This window comes from Colletotrichum jinshuiense, chromosome 4, assembly GCF_051148585.1.
Source record: "Colletotrichum jinshuiense chromosome 4, complete sequence".
Taxonomy (NCBI): domain Eukaryota; kingdom Fungi; phylum Ascomycota; class Sordariomycetes; order Glomerellales; family Glomerellaceae; genus Colletotrichum; species Colletotrichum jinshuiense.
Window position 1 is genome coordinate 3,577,663 of NC_139311.1, and position 14,232 is coordinate 3,591,894.

Consider the following 14,232-nt stretch of genomic DNA (forward strand, 5'->3'; position numbering starts at 1 on the left):
TGCTACGCTGTGCTGAAGAAAGACGAGCTTGGCATATCTGCCAGTGCCGCCGCGTACGTGCCTCCACACCTAGTAATCTCACACGCTGTGGCACGATGAGTCGAAAGATCACAAAAAAGGCATGGGGCAGTAGAAACAGGCCAAAATAATTCCACCTAGGGTTAAATTCCAGCTAGTTAACTTGACCCTGGACTACCCTACTGGAGCGTTTTGGTTAGGCGGCGACTTAGAGTCCAATCGGCGCCGGGTGCGTCTTCCGAATCGTTCATCGGGGTGTCTTTGCCAAGGGGCACATCACCATGTTCGGGTCTGTCTTGAAATTGACCTCTCTAGCGGTGTAGGTCAACACCATATGACTCTGCCGCTCAACGAGGTGCGTTCCTGTTGAGTCTAGGAGTTACACGGGGTGTGTCGCCAGTGGACACATCGGGCTTCTAACTGCGCAACACCATCAATCTGCCAAGCTGCAGCCCTCGATGGACTCATGATCATCTCAATTATGTCAAAAGAGCGGTGGCCGTAGGCAGCCATGCGGCGGAGAGAGAGAGAGGAGGGTCGGAAAGGGGCTCACCGTTCTTATGAAGGACTCTGCCATGGACCAGGCCTCGAGCGACTGCCTTGACATGTGTACAACGGGGGATGGCAGCATCGATTAGTACGCATGTGCCTTTCGCAGAGAAAGGAAAGTACAGCCTTCGTTTCAACTGCAGAGGAGGCGATGATGGAGGGGTGTGTCCCGCTTCTGGCAACAGCTACAGCCGTAGAAGCATTGCGGATGGCGGAAGACGACGGCTAATCCAAGACGATTGCCCAATTTGGGCGGCGCACCTCTGCAGATCATGACCAAAACCTAACCAGGAGCTTGTCTGTTTCGGATTTCGCCTGCGGGTATTGGCTCGACGAGATTCGTGGTCAGGTTCCAAAAGGAAACGAAGGAAAAACAACGACGGGTAGCCACACGTACGCAGGGCGAATGAGTTGAGGTGACATTATTGCCAACAGAGCAGGCGCCGGTCTAGCATGAGCATCTGCAACGAACAGAATCAGGCAACCCGAGATATTGCGGCCGTCGCGAAGGCGGCAGCGAACGGCACCCAACGGTTCCGATCACACTTGCAGATAGACAAGAGAGAAATCAACATCGTTGACGAGCACCGACGCCGGCAGATAACTCATGGCTTGCGTTCCATCAACGAGGCGTTCCTGCCCGCATTCAACAAGTGATATGCGTCGAGTGCATTTTGCGGGGTGGCACCAAACGTTGCCAAACAAGCGGCAGGCAACCAAGTTTGAAGACCGACCAGAAAGGGGGCATTATGAGAGAGGGGAGGGGGCTTATGCAAGTGAGCATGGTGCGTTGGGCGATTCGTAGCGAAGAGAAGGCTGCGAGATTAGCAAAGCCATCTATATGCGAGAGTTTGCAGAAACCGAACCAACTCACCAAAAGCTGGCGTGAGGTGGTCCAGCCTAGACCAAGCAATTGCCAGGGGGGAAGGATCTCTGGGGGGGCCCAAAGGGTTTTCACCACTGCTCGCCTGGTCTGGCCGCAAGATTGCCAGAGCGGTAAAGGGAACTGCGAAGAAAAAAGAAAAAGCAAATGCATCGTGGCGAACCCTCCTGCATCTCATACTCGGCCGGGCAGGGTCGCGTGGCTTCAACAAAGGGAGGGTGATCCCTGAATTTGACAGCGCGCTTGAATTGAGTTAGTAAAGAGTCCAAACAAGACAGAATAAGGTACATGTCTGGTGGAAGAAGAAACCTAGGGGTGTTTCGTTGGCCAGACGGTGAGAGAGCCTGCGACAGGTTCGCATATGAGTGGACAGGACAGCTGCAAGTCGACAAGACCGTTGTGGCATCATGGCTGGATTTCTTGTCGCGGAGGGTCCGGGACGGGTTCTCCACCAAAGACAAGTTTCTGCCAGCCCGTCATATGGGCACGAAATCTGCGGCGAGTTTTTCTTATTCCTACAAGTCGAATCATGGTGAAGATCCGGATGGGCTTTCTTGCTACGCACGCTACGGATACTAGCACAGACCCCTCCCCCCCGGTCAGTGCCAGCTTAACCGCACGCAACCTTGCCAACCACCCCCTCCGACCTCTTCAGTCCGTCCTTCACACCCTCACCCTCGCCGGGCGGTCCCCGCAACAGAGTATGTAGACCATATGGACTAATTGCATACCGCAGCAGGCCAGACACCATGGCGGCCCCACAAACCGCCTTTCCAGACCCTGGACGGCGGCGGTAAGGCGGCTGCAGTCGACGACTACCGCGTGGCCATCCATCGGCGGCCATTTCATCGATCCCTCCATCTCATCAGCGGGTACCGATGTCTCTCTCTCAAATCAGAAATGCATCTCAGACACAACCTGAATTATTACGAGAAGCATTTTCCTGCGAGATTTGAGGCGCGCAGGTGTGTGTGTGTGTGTATGTATGTGAGTGCGAGTGTGAGTCTGCGCATGTGTGTGTGGAGGCGGGTGGCCAAAAGGATGTACATTCTGCACCGCAGAATCACACCGACTTTGACGCTGAGGACTGGTGGCCGAATGCTATGTAGAGACCACGCCGCAAACACATGGATGATTTGGAACAAATTCGGCAGGGCATGAGAAGGCGTGGCCGTTGCAGCACGGCGGGCGACAACAACAACAACAACAACCACCACCCACCCACACATGACAATCAGAACAATCGTGGCTGCCCCGGTCTGTCCAAGTTGGAAGGAGGGCCAGGACATCTATTATTACAATCAATCGCTTCCAGAATCCCGGGACAACAGCAGCAGCAGGAGCAACAGCAATAACAACAACAATGCTCCAACCGGGGGGTGTCGATGACCGTGGTCTTCGAGTCGGCTTGGGAGGCCCCCGGTTGATCCAATGGCAGCCTCGTGTTGGTCCAACAGCAAATGAGGCTTCAGGTCACACAGGGCAAAGCAGACATGCCATGGCTAGCCGTGCCTTGCTCTATCGCACTCATCATCCCAGCGTTGCATGTGTGCCCGTCCCCACCTATACCCACACCTGCAGTGTGCCAAACACGGTCGAGTCGTTCGTTATTCGTCTGCTACGTCCGGAAGACAGTGGAACTTGCAAGCCTGACCCCCGGCCGACTACCAACACCACCTCACACACACCCAGTGGTGACGCGCAGCTCGATCTAAGACTAGCGCCTCCCCTTCCCCCCCGAGGAGAATATCGACTGTGCAGGTCCCGAATGCTACCTGCACGCTCACACTACACTCACACGGAGACGCACCTGGGCTGGGCCGTACCACAGCGCGCACTATTCCCCTTCATTACTGCCCGTGCACTGTCATCTCGACTATTGGACTGCTTCGTCGTCTGGATACATAGCATCTCTCCCTTGCGAACTGAACTGCAACCCCCACCTGCGGGCGCTGCTCCTTTCGATCCTCACGCCTCACCGTCTCATAATCTTTTGCCAACAGTGGCATGCCTCGCCCACCCTCGTCATTCTCAAACAGGCCACGACCTTGTTTGCTACCTGCCCCCGTTCATAGGCGGTGGCGTAGGTGGTTTTCCCCCTCTCTCTCACACACACTCTCTCTCTCACTCGCTCATGCTTTCTCGTACAGATACGCGTTGCACAATTAAGAGAGGCATCGAGGGGCGCATCCTCCAAGCCTTCCCCCAGATGATGACCAGGGTCATGGCCCTGGAGGGCCAGCCAGACCTGACAGATTGGGCCACCTGCAGGATACATGCCATGGGTCTATCCTTCGGCTACGTCTGCGCATTTGCCTAGTACCGAAGAAAATAAGAAACGGCTTTCGCTGTCAGAAGCCCTCCAGGCGGATCCCGATCTCCCTGGCCCTTGCTTGAAGCTATAGACGTAACCTGGTCTTCAACTCAACCCCCATCGGACCAGGGCCCTTGCTTTTCCCTCTCAAAGAGTGGACAAGGAAAAAGAGATATAACAGAGACAGAGATCCATCGCGGACGGGAACTTGATTAACAGGGTCTGACCCGTTGTCGAAGACTCGTCTCGTCTCTCCCCGATCAACAATACCTCGCCTCCAGAAAGATCATTCATCATTCTTCATCGATAAGATCTCCGCAAGTGCCAGGCATTATTTCTACCCTCTGACTTGAGCCTCTTGCTTGACAACGACCAAACTCTCTTCGGATGCTTCCTCGACTCGCAACATCAGACATCATGTTTGTCGGCTTACAAGAACACCAGCACGACATGAGCCGCCTGCCACCACCAACGGGCTACAACCCGAGCCGCACCGACGAGGTGCCCCGGGTCCTCCCAAGCCTGTCCTCCTTCAGCTACGACGACAGGATGGAGGTGGACTCCCGCTACGACACGAAGCCGGGCCAGCGCCATGAGGTGGAGGTGGCAACGACGCTTGCCTCCATGGCATCCTTCAACATCAAGTCGCCCACCCTCCCCTCTCCCACCCAGAGCTTCTCCTCGATCAAGTCAGACGGTACGGCCAGCCTCCGCATGATGACCGATGACCGATTGAGGCTTACTCCAGTTTCAGGAATGACGAGGTCGACTAACTCTCAGTTCTCCTCGCCCGAACCCCGATCACCGGATCTCCCCTCGGTCAACAGCCAACTCTCCTTCACCAAGGACAGCACAGCACAGATCACGCTCCCCCGACTCCGCGAGCTGGACCTGCGGCTCCCCGAGCCCGAGTTCGCCCCCAGCCCGGGGTTCATGACCTCGATGGCCGGAACGCGGCGGAGTAGCATCGAGTCCCTCGGCCCCTTCCCAGAGCCGAGGATGGACCTCTCTTCGCCCACAGCCTACCGGATCCCGATGCCCCCAATGGCGTACCCGGACGCGCTACCGTCGCCCACCCTCAGCAACAGCCACCGCAACCCCCTCTCCCCGTCCCGCCGCCTGCAGAGGTTACCAGTCACCCTGAGGACGGGCTGCAGCCCCAGCCGCAGGCCGAGGCGCTCGCCCACCGGCTCCCGCTGCAACGTCAAGTACACGATCCAGCAGGTCGACTTCATCGACTACTTCCGCGTAGACCACCACCTGTCGTGGAAGGAGGTCGAGGCAAAGTACGCTGCCGTCTTCCCCGAGGACGCCGCAAAGGGCCACAAGCGAGGGCCGCAGGGGCTGCAGGGCGTCTACTACCGCAAGAACAAGCAGATCCCCGCCACGGACCCCAACAACCTGTTGGTGTTCGACGAGGACGACAACCCAAAGACGTTCCAGTGCGACGTCAGGGAGCAGGGCAAGAAGATGAACAACTCCATCGGCCTCCTGGGCATGCACCCGGAGCGCGCCATCTCCTACTCGTGGGTCACGGACGAACACAAGCGGCAATTTGAGAAGCTTGGTGAGTACACACTGTCTTCCCAACCCCTCCTTCCCCTCACTTTCCCAAGTTTACTGTACGTACTATCCCATCCACCAGCCGGCTCTAACAATCCCCATCAGGTCGTGCGAGGCAAGCACAGCTCGACGCCGCGGAAGCGCGGAAGAAGAGGAGACGAGCCATCCAGAACAGCCGTCTCTAAAATACAAAAAAGTCTTGCTTTGATTTTTTTGCTTCTTTTTTTCTTCTTCATTCTCTACTATATTTACTTGGTTTTAAAGATATCCAAATACCTAGTGTTTTTTTTGTTGTTCTTTTACCCCTTTCGCTTCCTTACCTCTTCCCTCCCCACCCTCTCAACCTCACTTCCTCTTTTTATCTCCACCTCTCTACCTTTCTCTCTGTCTCTGTTCCTTTTCTTCTTAACTTTCCTCCTCTCACCGGTGTGAGATATATACTATCATTGGGTAAAAATCTGGATAGGGGAAGGAAAAGAAGAAAAGAAGGCCCGAGATGCAAGACAAGCAGAACAGTCCATCCCCCCCTTAGAGAGGACCACCCACCAAAACCCTCCTCAAAACAAGGATACACAAAATCAATGGATTTTATAGGCGTGTAGTCTTTGAAGGAAAAAAACAGAAGAAAAAAAACAAGAAGCCAAAACATCTCCATCGCCAATGAGAGAACCGCCAAAAAAAAAAAGAAAGCGGGAGAGAGACCGCAAGTGGGGAAGGGGAGCGCCCCCAAAAAGGGGAACGAACGAAAAGGAACATCACAGTGTGTTATTAGACCGCCCATTTTTTTTGTGTACGATGTTCGAGACGATTATCATGAAAAGAAAAGGGGGCCGGGAGGCGCGGCTGATGGGACGAGGGGGGGAAGTATGTGGTTGCGAGAGGAACCAGCCGGGTGGCAAACAAAGCTACAATGGCCCCGGGGGAGCAGGCGAATCGGGGTTTCATGAGGGAGACGTGGGTTCATATCCAGTCCCCTTTTCGTGGTTCTTTTTTTTTTCCGTCGTTTTCTTTTGGTTTTCTTCTTCTTCACCTGCGTCAGTGGCACCTGCTTTTTTCTTTTCAAATTCTTCTTCTTTTTCTTTCTCCCGGGGCGCCGCGACGCCGAGGAACTTCTTTACGAGTTAGGACGGGAACGAGAGAGGGGGGCTGGGCTTGGGTACGGGACGGTGACGACAAGGAGTTGATTTTTTCGGGGTATTGAATGGGAAACCAAAAAAAAGAGATACCAGTGTGTGCGTGTGTGTGTGAGTGGTGTGTGGGCTGCAAGTCGAGTTGCCAGTCGGGCACATCTCTCGACTTTGTTTGCCCCCTCCCCTCACCCCACGCCCCTTCTTTTCTTCTCTCCTCCACACGAGACGCCTTCTCCGGAGGTTCACTCTGGCAGGGGGTTATGATATACGAGTGTGTTTTCATGCATTTACAATGGTTGCTGGCCCGGGGAGGCCAGACATCTGGTTGGCGGGGGACGCCTGGCGTCGGTCATGATTGCTATCTGGGTATATAGAGATTCCTCGGACAAGGGATAGTAGATCTAGACACAATGAAAAGCATGCACTAGCTGCCAATCTTGGAAAGAACTCATCCATATCCAGTTCCCAACAGCATTGTCGCCGCACAGGCATACCGGACCATCGGGTCCTGTGCTCAAAGAAACCGCTTGCTTGGTACTGGGGGACAAGTCGAGGGAACGTTCTCTTTGTGTGCATTGCCCTCGAAACCTTCGGCCATTGTTCTCTCCAACTGGGCGGGCCTTTCCCTGGTCCAGGATGACCGGGGTGACGTTGGAGACAAACACACATGTGTGGTGACGTCTGCTGTGCCCCCTTGCACTGGGTAAGTCCACCCATGTCACCGAACGCGGAACTACAGTGTTACAGACCTGAAGAGATCCTGCAAGCAGTGGGAGTGGTCTTGTGTAATCGTATGTGTTCGTACACACGTCCAGTCCGTATGCGGAATTCGATTGGAACTGGGTGGGTGATTTGGGCGGTGTGTCCGGTGCTAGGCTGTGTGCTTGAGAAGTAAGTTGGTCGAGACTGCCTGGTGCATGCATGGTATATGCAGCCGAGGGGGCGTGATGATGAATACAAATACAGTAGGAAGTCGATGTCACGAGGCTGTGATGCCTCGAAGCTGGGTTGATATTAGGGAGCGAGCGCCTGCATGGCGAAAATTAACGTCCGGCAGGGGCGTCTCCTATGCAAACAAGGGGCAAGAACCCCCGTTTCTGGGGTGTGTTGTTTTCTCGACGCAGGAACTGTGAACTGACGTATGCATAATCCTGTCAAACTTGGAAGGCCATCCTGGCAGGGAGGGTGGTTGGAGGCAGAGGGGAGGGGGCCGGTGGGAGGTGGTGATGAAGAATCGTGACAACGGCTGTGGCCACACGATGTTAGCCTCGTTTCCGCACCTATCGTACGTCCCTGGTGTTGGAGAACCGGACTGTCGGATCCACCAACCGTTGGTAGCGTATGCGGGCGAGAGATGACAGAGGCTAGGCAATGTAAAGATTTTCTGAGCGGGTAGGGGCTGTTGGAGGGGGCTGTTGGAAGAGAGATGGGGCTTTGATTGTTTGCTTGATTGTTTGCTTGCTGTGCCTCTCTAGGCCATGCGACAGCTGGTTGCTTTGTTGCCCATTGTTGGATCCGCGTGCTGGATCCCATTCCTGGGCTTTTGGAGAACATGTGCAGTTACACGGGGACGCGCCTTTGGGATATTCAGGTTCTCTTCACAGCATGGTGCAGATTCTGGGGGTTTGCTAGTCACACCATGCAAGGATCTGAGGGTGGTGTTTGGGGAGCGGCGCCGTTTCGGGTGTTGGAACTTGTAAGGCCCCCAAACCGTTTTCTATCCTCGTTCTATTTTACCTGGCACCCCTGGTTCCTGCTACTGCTGCATGAGTTCAGCTTTGCAGAAGATTGCAGAAGAGGGTGGGGTGCTTGGTAAAGATGGTGATCCGCTGCATGACTGCCCTCGCCAATGGGGCTGTGGATGTCCAAACAGTCTGCACCAACGCCCGGTTCTAAGGGCGAAGGCTGGTTTGGATTGGAGTACGGACCCTCATCTCTCTAGATTGCGTTTCCCGAAGAGGTAAGTGGCCTGGTCACAAGTCGGCGTCGTCGCGTGTTTGTTGACCACCGTGGAAGTCGGCGTGGAAGCGTTCTCGAAGGGCGTGTGCAGTGTGCTGCCGGACACGGTACTGACAGTGTACCATTGAGGAATAATTCCAGCCCGACCTGTGGTAATTTCGAGGTTGTGCCGGTGTCGTACCGCCACTCCCTTCGACACGTTGGGAGATCATTGTCGCTCTGGGATCAAAGTGGGCCGAGATGTTGGCTGGTCTGTTGGAAGTTCATGCCGCATTTAAATAAATAAAAAAAGGATCTTGGCTTGACAATATTCCCTGCCGCGGGAAGCGAGGTATGCGGAGGAGTAAATGTGGAATTTGCATCGGACAAGGTGTGGATGCTTGAGATGACAAATTGGACGCTTCATCTCCTTGTTCGCTGTTGGGGCTGTCGGAGCTGTCATGATGTGAAGATTCCAAACAGTAGACTGGGGGGAGCTTGGGGTGAGCTTGGGGTGGAGCGTCCATGCCAACTAGGGAAAAGTCGTTGAACCAACAGACTCCTTCGACCCTCGTCGCACTTTCCCCATGAGATTTCAGGCATGAAGTCCATACTCCTCAACTTGTTGGTACTTGCCTGCATTCCGTTCATGGGGTATGGATATCAAAGCTCATGCCGTGAAGGCGACGCCTGCGCACTTGCCTCGGCTGTGACGGCTGCTGATCTTTCCTTCTCATAACGAGACTAGTCTATCACATAGGTAATGAGAGGGACCGGCGCTTGTGTGAGATCCTCGCTTCGCAAGTATGGTTGTATTATATTTCTTGACAGAACCCGAGTCTTCCTTCTATAGACGCATTTGAATCCGCTCTCGCCTTGAAATACTCGTCATTATCATGTTGGCTTCTTCAGCTCCTGAATTCATCATCGTTGTCTCCTGGTCTATGCCTGTATTTACACCTGTACTCGTAGCCGTTATGCAAAAGGAGACTTTGGTTTCCCCATAGGTTGCAAGCCAAAGATGTCATCTGATTTGATCGGCTTACTCTGATCTTCGGAATCGGCCACGACTTCCCCGAACAGAAAGGCATTTCGCTCTCTGTTGATGTTCCCTGAAGGTCGCTTGCGGTGTGCACCGCCCGAGCTCGACTTCAGTAGTTGCGGCGGCGATGCTGCATGCGCCGATTGGTCAGGCTCGAGCATCCAGGAGAAGGAAGATTGGGCAAGAGTTGATCTTGTTGGGATCGGCGGCTGAGGCCGCACCTTCGGCCCCGGCGAAATGTTGCCCGATTTCGGACTTGACTCCGACACTGACGGCTGCTCGGACGTCTGCTCTGTAGATGCATCCTGTGTAGTATCCATTGCCTCGGGGAGTGATGTTTCTGGAACCGGTGACTTTGTTTTGTCTTGATCTTTCAGAGAAAGTGTTGAGATGACATCTGCAACACCTTCAGCAGCAACGGAGCCTCCAAGTGCGGCCCTGTTGTGTTGCTCAAAGTCCATCTGAGCTTCTGTCTGTATTTCCTCAGTAGGCGGACTAGCCACACCCTCTAGATCCGGAACCTCGATCGTCGGGTCCTCCAAGTAGACTTTCACAAACTGTACTTTCGCCGCAGCTACCTCGACAAGCTCCAGGGTCTTAACCTTATCGTTGAGGTCCGAGGTAGCCAGGGATCTCAGGCTTGACACCGTCTCGTCCAGCATGTTTGCCAATAGTCGATTTCTTTTTTCTAGTGCAGCAACAGCCTGAACAGCGGAATCGTCACCTAGCAGCTGTCTGGCTGTACGTGGCGAGTAGCGCACCTCGTTCAGGCCTTGCATGTTTCTTTTGATGTCGCCCATGGCGTCTCTTACGGCCTGGTTGATACCGAGTTTCTCGCCTCTCTCGAGCATGCTTTTAGCAGCTCCCTGGAATATCGCTTCCATACCGCCTTGCTGCTGGATAAATCTGCCTGCGGAAGGGATAGGCGAGTGACCGCCCTTGGTTCGGCCTCTGAAGGATGTGAAAGCCTGCCCTAGTGGTGTCGATGGCCGTGAGCTGCTCGCAGAGGGTGTTGTGCTTGGCACCTTGCCGGTGTATTTCAAGATGAGCGACACCCCCCCTGAAACGTTAAGATGGGTTCTTAGATACACCGCGTCTTCTACAAAAGTGTGCGGTCCGTGGGGAGCTTCTGGTGCAGGATACTTCAAAAGCAACTGCAAGCACACAGAATAGTCTGCCTCAAGTACTGCGACAAGTTAGCTCGAGCAACTGCAGAGCTATCCCATACTCACAGTTCCAGCGAATCCTGACGAGCATTGCGACACAAATAAGATCTATCAGGCTGAGGGATGGGTCGACCGCAAAAAGGGTGTCCCAAAGCACAAGCATCTGGTCGAATGGAAACTCGCGGCCAAAAAGAAGACGGACCCAGCGGCTAAAGCCTTTCATCAGCACCGGCCTGAACGCAGACAGGGTATGGTACTCACATCAAAAAGATCTGCGGCAGAATTTCAATGTCTTTCAAATGGTTGGCCAGCTCAGGGTCAACCTTGGCTAGGCACACCTCATGGATGTACTTGCTCTTCTCAACAATGGCCGATGATTCCGCACGGTCTTTCGAAGCAGACGCCAACGCAGCCCTCGAGATGGAATCTTTGACTTCATAAAAAGCCTTTGCTTTCTCCATTATCTTGGAGAACAACGCAAACGCGTCGTGCTCGATGAAGGACGAGTCGAGCATGCCAAGCATCGTTTCGTCGACGGCAGATCCGCTGGATACGATGGCCTCACGTTCAAGCGCATCCTGATGAACCACAAAGACGATGGGTGCTAGGAGTTCGTGCATACCCTGACGGTAACCGCTGCCGTTGGGATGAAGCTTGCAGTACACAAACAGCGCATCGATAATCATGTCCTGCGTCCGGTCTTCGTGATAAAATGGCTCGTCCGGTAGCCGGCGAACATCCTGCGCGATTTCTGCCCTTACAATTTCATCTTGCCGAACTGTGTTCCAAGGGGACTGCAGCGAACTGTGAGTTACATAACGTTGACAGATGAAGGCACTAGATACAGACCTCTGGATCATCCGCCAGCGGGTCAATAGACACCTTGGCCAACTCTTCCGGATGCTTGATGAACTTTAAGAAATGATCCCGCCGTTCAGAGTAAAAGTCGCGCGACTCGGAGAGCTGTTTTGACCAACCCGAGGCATCGGCATCCTGGAAGAGCAAAAAGACCTAAGGGTGAATGTCAGCTGGAAGTTGAGATGAGATCCGCACAGAGTTCACGCTGACCTTCCAACATAGCGACCTGCAGCCAGTAACACACGGACTTGATGGCCCATTATATTTGACTGCGCGCTGCAAATCAGACGAGCTGCCCGCATACTTGAGTGTCTCGGCCCATCGTCTCCTGTGAATTGGGTTAGCTGGCGGATATGATGTAGGAGGCCCACGCCGATGTGATTCGACTCGCACTCACTGGGCTTCATCGAGGGCTCTCATCCTGCAATGGTGGTAGGTCCTTGGTTGAGGAAGTGTGTCGCCTGCAAGAGTACACAAGCGATGCAACTCACATCCCAGGTCAAGGCTTCAGCAGTCGGAGAGACACAAGTAACAAGACGGAACTGAGTTGGCAACTGTGTGGGATGTATCAGTAGTCCAGTTGAGGGTGGCTGGAGAGGAACCCAGGAGACGGCGGAAGCTTGGGCCAAGCCAAAGTACCTCAGTGTCTACCTGCGATGAGGTAAGATAGGGAAGGGAAGACTGAGCTGCGGCGATGGAGCGGCAGGCGGTGCAGGGGTCGGGTGTTAAAGTGGGGTGGCGGGGCATTCTCGATTCTGCGACCGCCTGCCCAATAGAATGGTACCCCGCGATCGGTCGCACCAGACATTTTCTAGTCATGTCACTGCCGATGAATTTTCGTTCCTTTATTTGAGAGCTATAAACGCCTAATCAGTTTTCTCTCTTTGCGGTGTAGAGTTCTCAGTGTTCATCAAAATCTCCAAGTCCCCGATTGATAAAGAAACTGTCGTCAAAATGTCGGGCTTCGATACTTACAAGGTGCTCATTACAGTGAGGGGTCAAAAGTCTGAGAACACGTCACAGTGCGCCATGTTAAATCCGCAAAGCATTAAATTAGAGAAACAAATACATCTCTACACCTTAGGTACTAATACATAATTCTTTATATATAATAATGTATTTAACTACTATATATATAAATCTACTAACTTAGTTTTATATTTCTAACTGGTGTTGTAGTAATATATATCCTTCAAGTAGGTCTTCTGTATGAGGAAGAAAATCTCAACCTAAGACAGTATTAATAGTACTGTATTTCCACTAAACCCCACCATAGATAAACCGTCAAGATCTTACTGCTTATACTCACTATATAGATAGAACTATTATATATAAGATAAAAGTAAGTACTGTAAGCTGATTAATAATGGTTTAAGTATCTAATTAAATTTTTTATTTTAATATTTTGGAATGTTTCTAAGGTTTCATTTTAGTAGTGAAAAACATAGGCTGTAGTGGGCGTGGTGGTGTACTGTAGGGTGATTCCAGACTTTTGACGTCGCCAATGCCATCTGCGGCTTGGGCGCTACTGCGATGCACATCACCAACGACATCCGCCATCTTGCCCACAAGAGGTATGTATCGACTTTTGGGATGATGGATACGAAATGTTGCGCTCTTGGCCGCAAGCTTCGTTCCCTCCCTATCAACTTCGTCGATACTTATGCCGATCAGTGGTGCAAGACCTTCCTTCCTGACATCTTTTGTCAACGACTGCTGACGCCAATGATCCAGTTCAGAGAACCCTGGACGACAGTGCCATCCGCCGTATGAGATGATGCTCCTGGCCGATGCCATTCTCATCGGCTTGGACAACGTCACCTCCGGCCTTGTAAGTGATTCGTTGCCCCCCCCCCCCCCCCCCCCCCCCCCAAAATCGTCCCCAAGAACCAATGTCATCTTCAAACGCCAACACAACGACCAGGTCACCTACCCCCAGCGCATTCACGCCCACGTTATGTAAGAGTTGTCCTTTATGGAGAACATCATCATGAAGATCGTCGCCAAGGGTGGCTCGCGCCAGGAGGCACACGAGGAGATCCGTGTGCTCTCCCACCAGGCCAGCGACGTCGTTAAGAAGCAGGGCGGCAAGAACGACTTGATTGAGCGTATCAAAGCCACCGAGTACTTCAAGCCCGTCTGGGGCGAGATCGACAGCCTTCTCGACCCCAAGCTCTTCACCGGCCGCTCCGCCGAGATGGTTGAGCGCTACTGCGGCAAGAGCGGCCCCGTCCAGGAGCAGCTCAAGCGTTATGCCGAGTACATTAGCAAGTCCGGCGCCGCCGAGCTCAACGTCTAAAGCATTCTCCGTCTGGTATTGATGAACCTGTGTTCGGGATTGGCAGTAGGATCGGGGCAAACCACTCTTGGGTTGCGATAAGAGGGGTTGAAAAGGGTTAGGAAAGCTGTACTCGGGATGAGACAGCTGCCCCATCTGCTGCTACAAACATAAAAAAAGTCGTTCCCTTCGATAGGGGCTTGCAAGAAGCAATTAAAGAAAGGGGGGTTCTCTTTTTTTTGTAAGTCCTCCCGGAACGATCTATATACCTTTGCCGCCCGTGTGCCGGCATCTGCACCGGTAAAGCGTCTCCGGCACACGCCTCATAGGCTTCCCAATTGAAAAAATCGCCGTGGAAAGGAGAAGGGGGGACACATCGTGAGCAGCCGGCCACTCCTCAACGACCATGGAGACCACACGCTTATCTGCGCACGTATCTCGGGCGACGAAGAAGAATTCCGGGCGCCGCTTTGCCCTCAAATTCGACCAGAGA

General features: G+C 53.4%; 3 protein-coding genes across 3 annotated transcripts; 2 read left to right on the forward strand and 1 right to left on the reverse strand.

Annotated features, from left to right (window-relative positions):
* Positions 1-4,181: 4,181 nt before the first annotated feature.
* Positions 4,182-5,512, forward strand: EsH8_IV_000885 (uncharacterized protein; the record flags this gene model as incomplete). The annotated part of the gene is made up of 3 exons (XM_083265775.1): positions 4,182-4,461; positions 4,519-5,331; positions 5,433-5,512. The coding sequence occupies 3 exons, from the start codon at positions 4,182-4,184 to the stop codon at positions 5,510-5,512; spliced, it is 1,173 nt and encodes a 390-aa protein (XP_083124670.1).
* Positions 5,513-9,370: 3,858 nt separating this feature from the next.
* Positions 9,371-11,881, reverse strand: EsH8_IV_000886 (rab-GTPase-TBC domain-containing protein; the record flags this gene model as incomplete). Its single annotated transcript, XM_083265776.1, has 6 exons — positions 9,371-10,623; positions 10,670-10,812; positions 10,865-11,397; positions 11,453-11,614; positions 11,672-11,789; positions 11,859-11,881. The coding sequence occupies 6 exons, from the start codon at positions 11,879-11,881 to the stop codon at positions 9,371-9,373; spliced, it is 2,232 nt and encodes a 743-aa protein (XP_083124671.1).
* A 534-nt stretch (positions 11,882-12,415) lies between these two features.
* Positions 12,416-13,760, forward strand: EsH8_IV_000887 (uncharacterized protein; the record flags this gene model as incomplete). The annotated part of the gene is made up of 4 exons (XM_083265777.1): positions 12,416-12,451; positions 12,950-13,035; positions 13,196-13,292; positions 13,458-13,760. The coding sequence occupies 4 exons, from the start codon at positions 12,416-12,418 to the stop codon at positions 13,758-13,760; spliced, it is 522 nt and encodes a 173-aa protein (XP_083124672.1).
* Between the last annotated feature and the right edge of the window lie 472 nt (positions 13,761-14,232).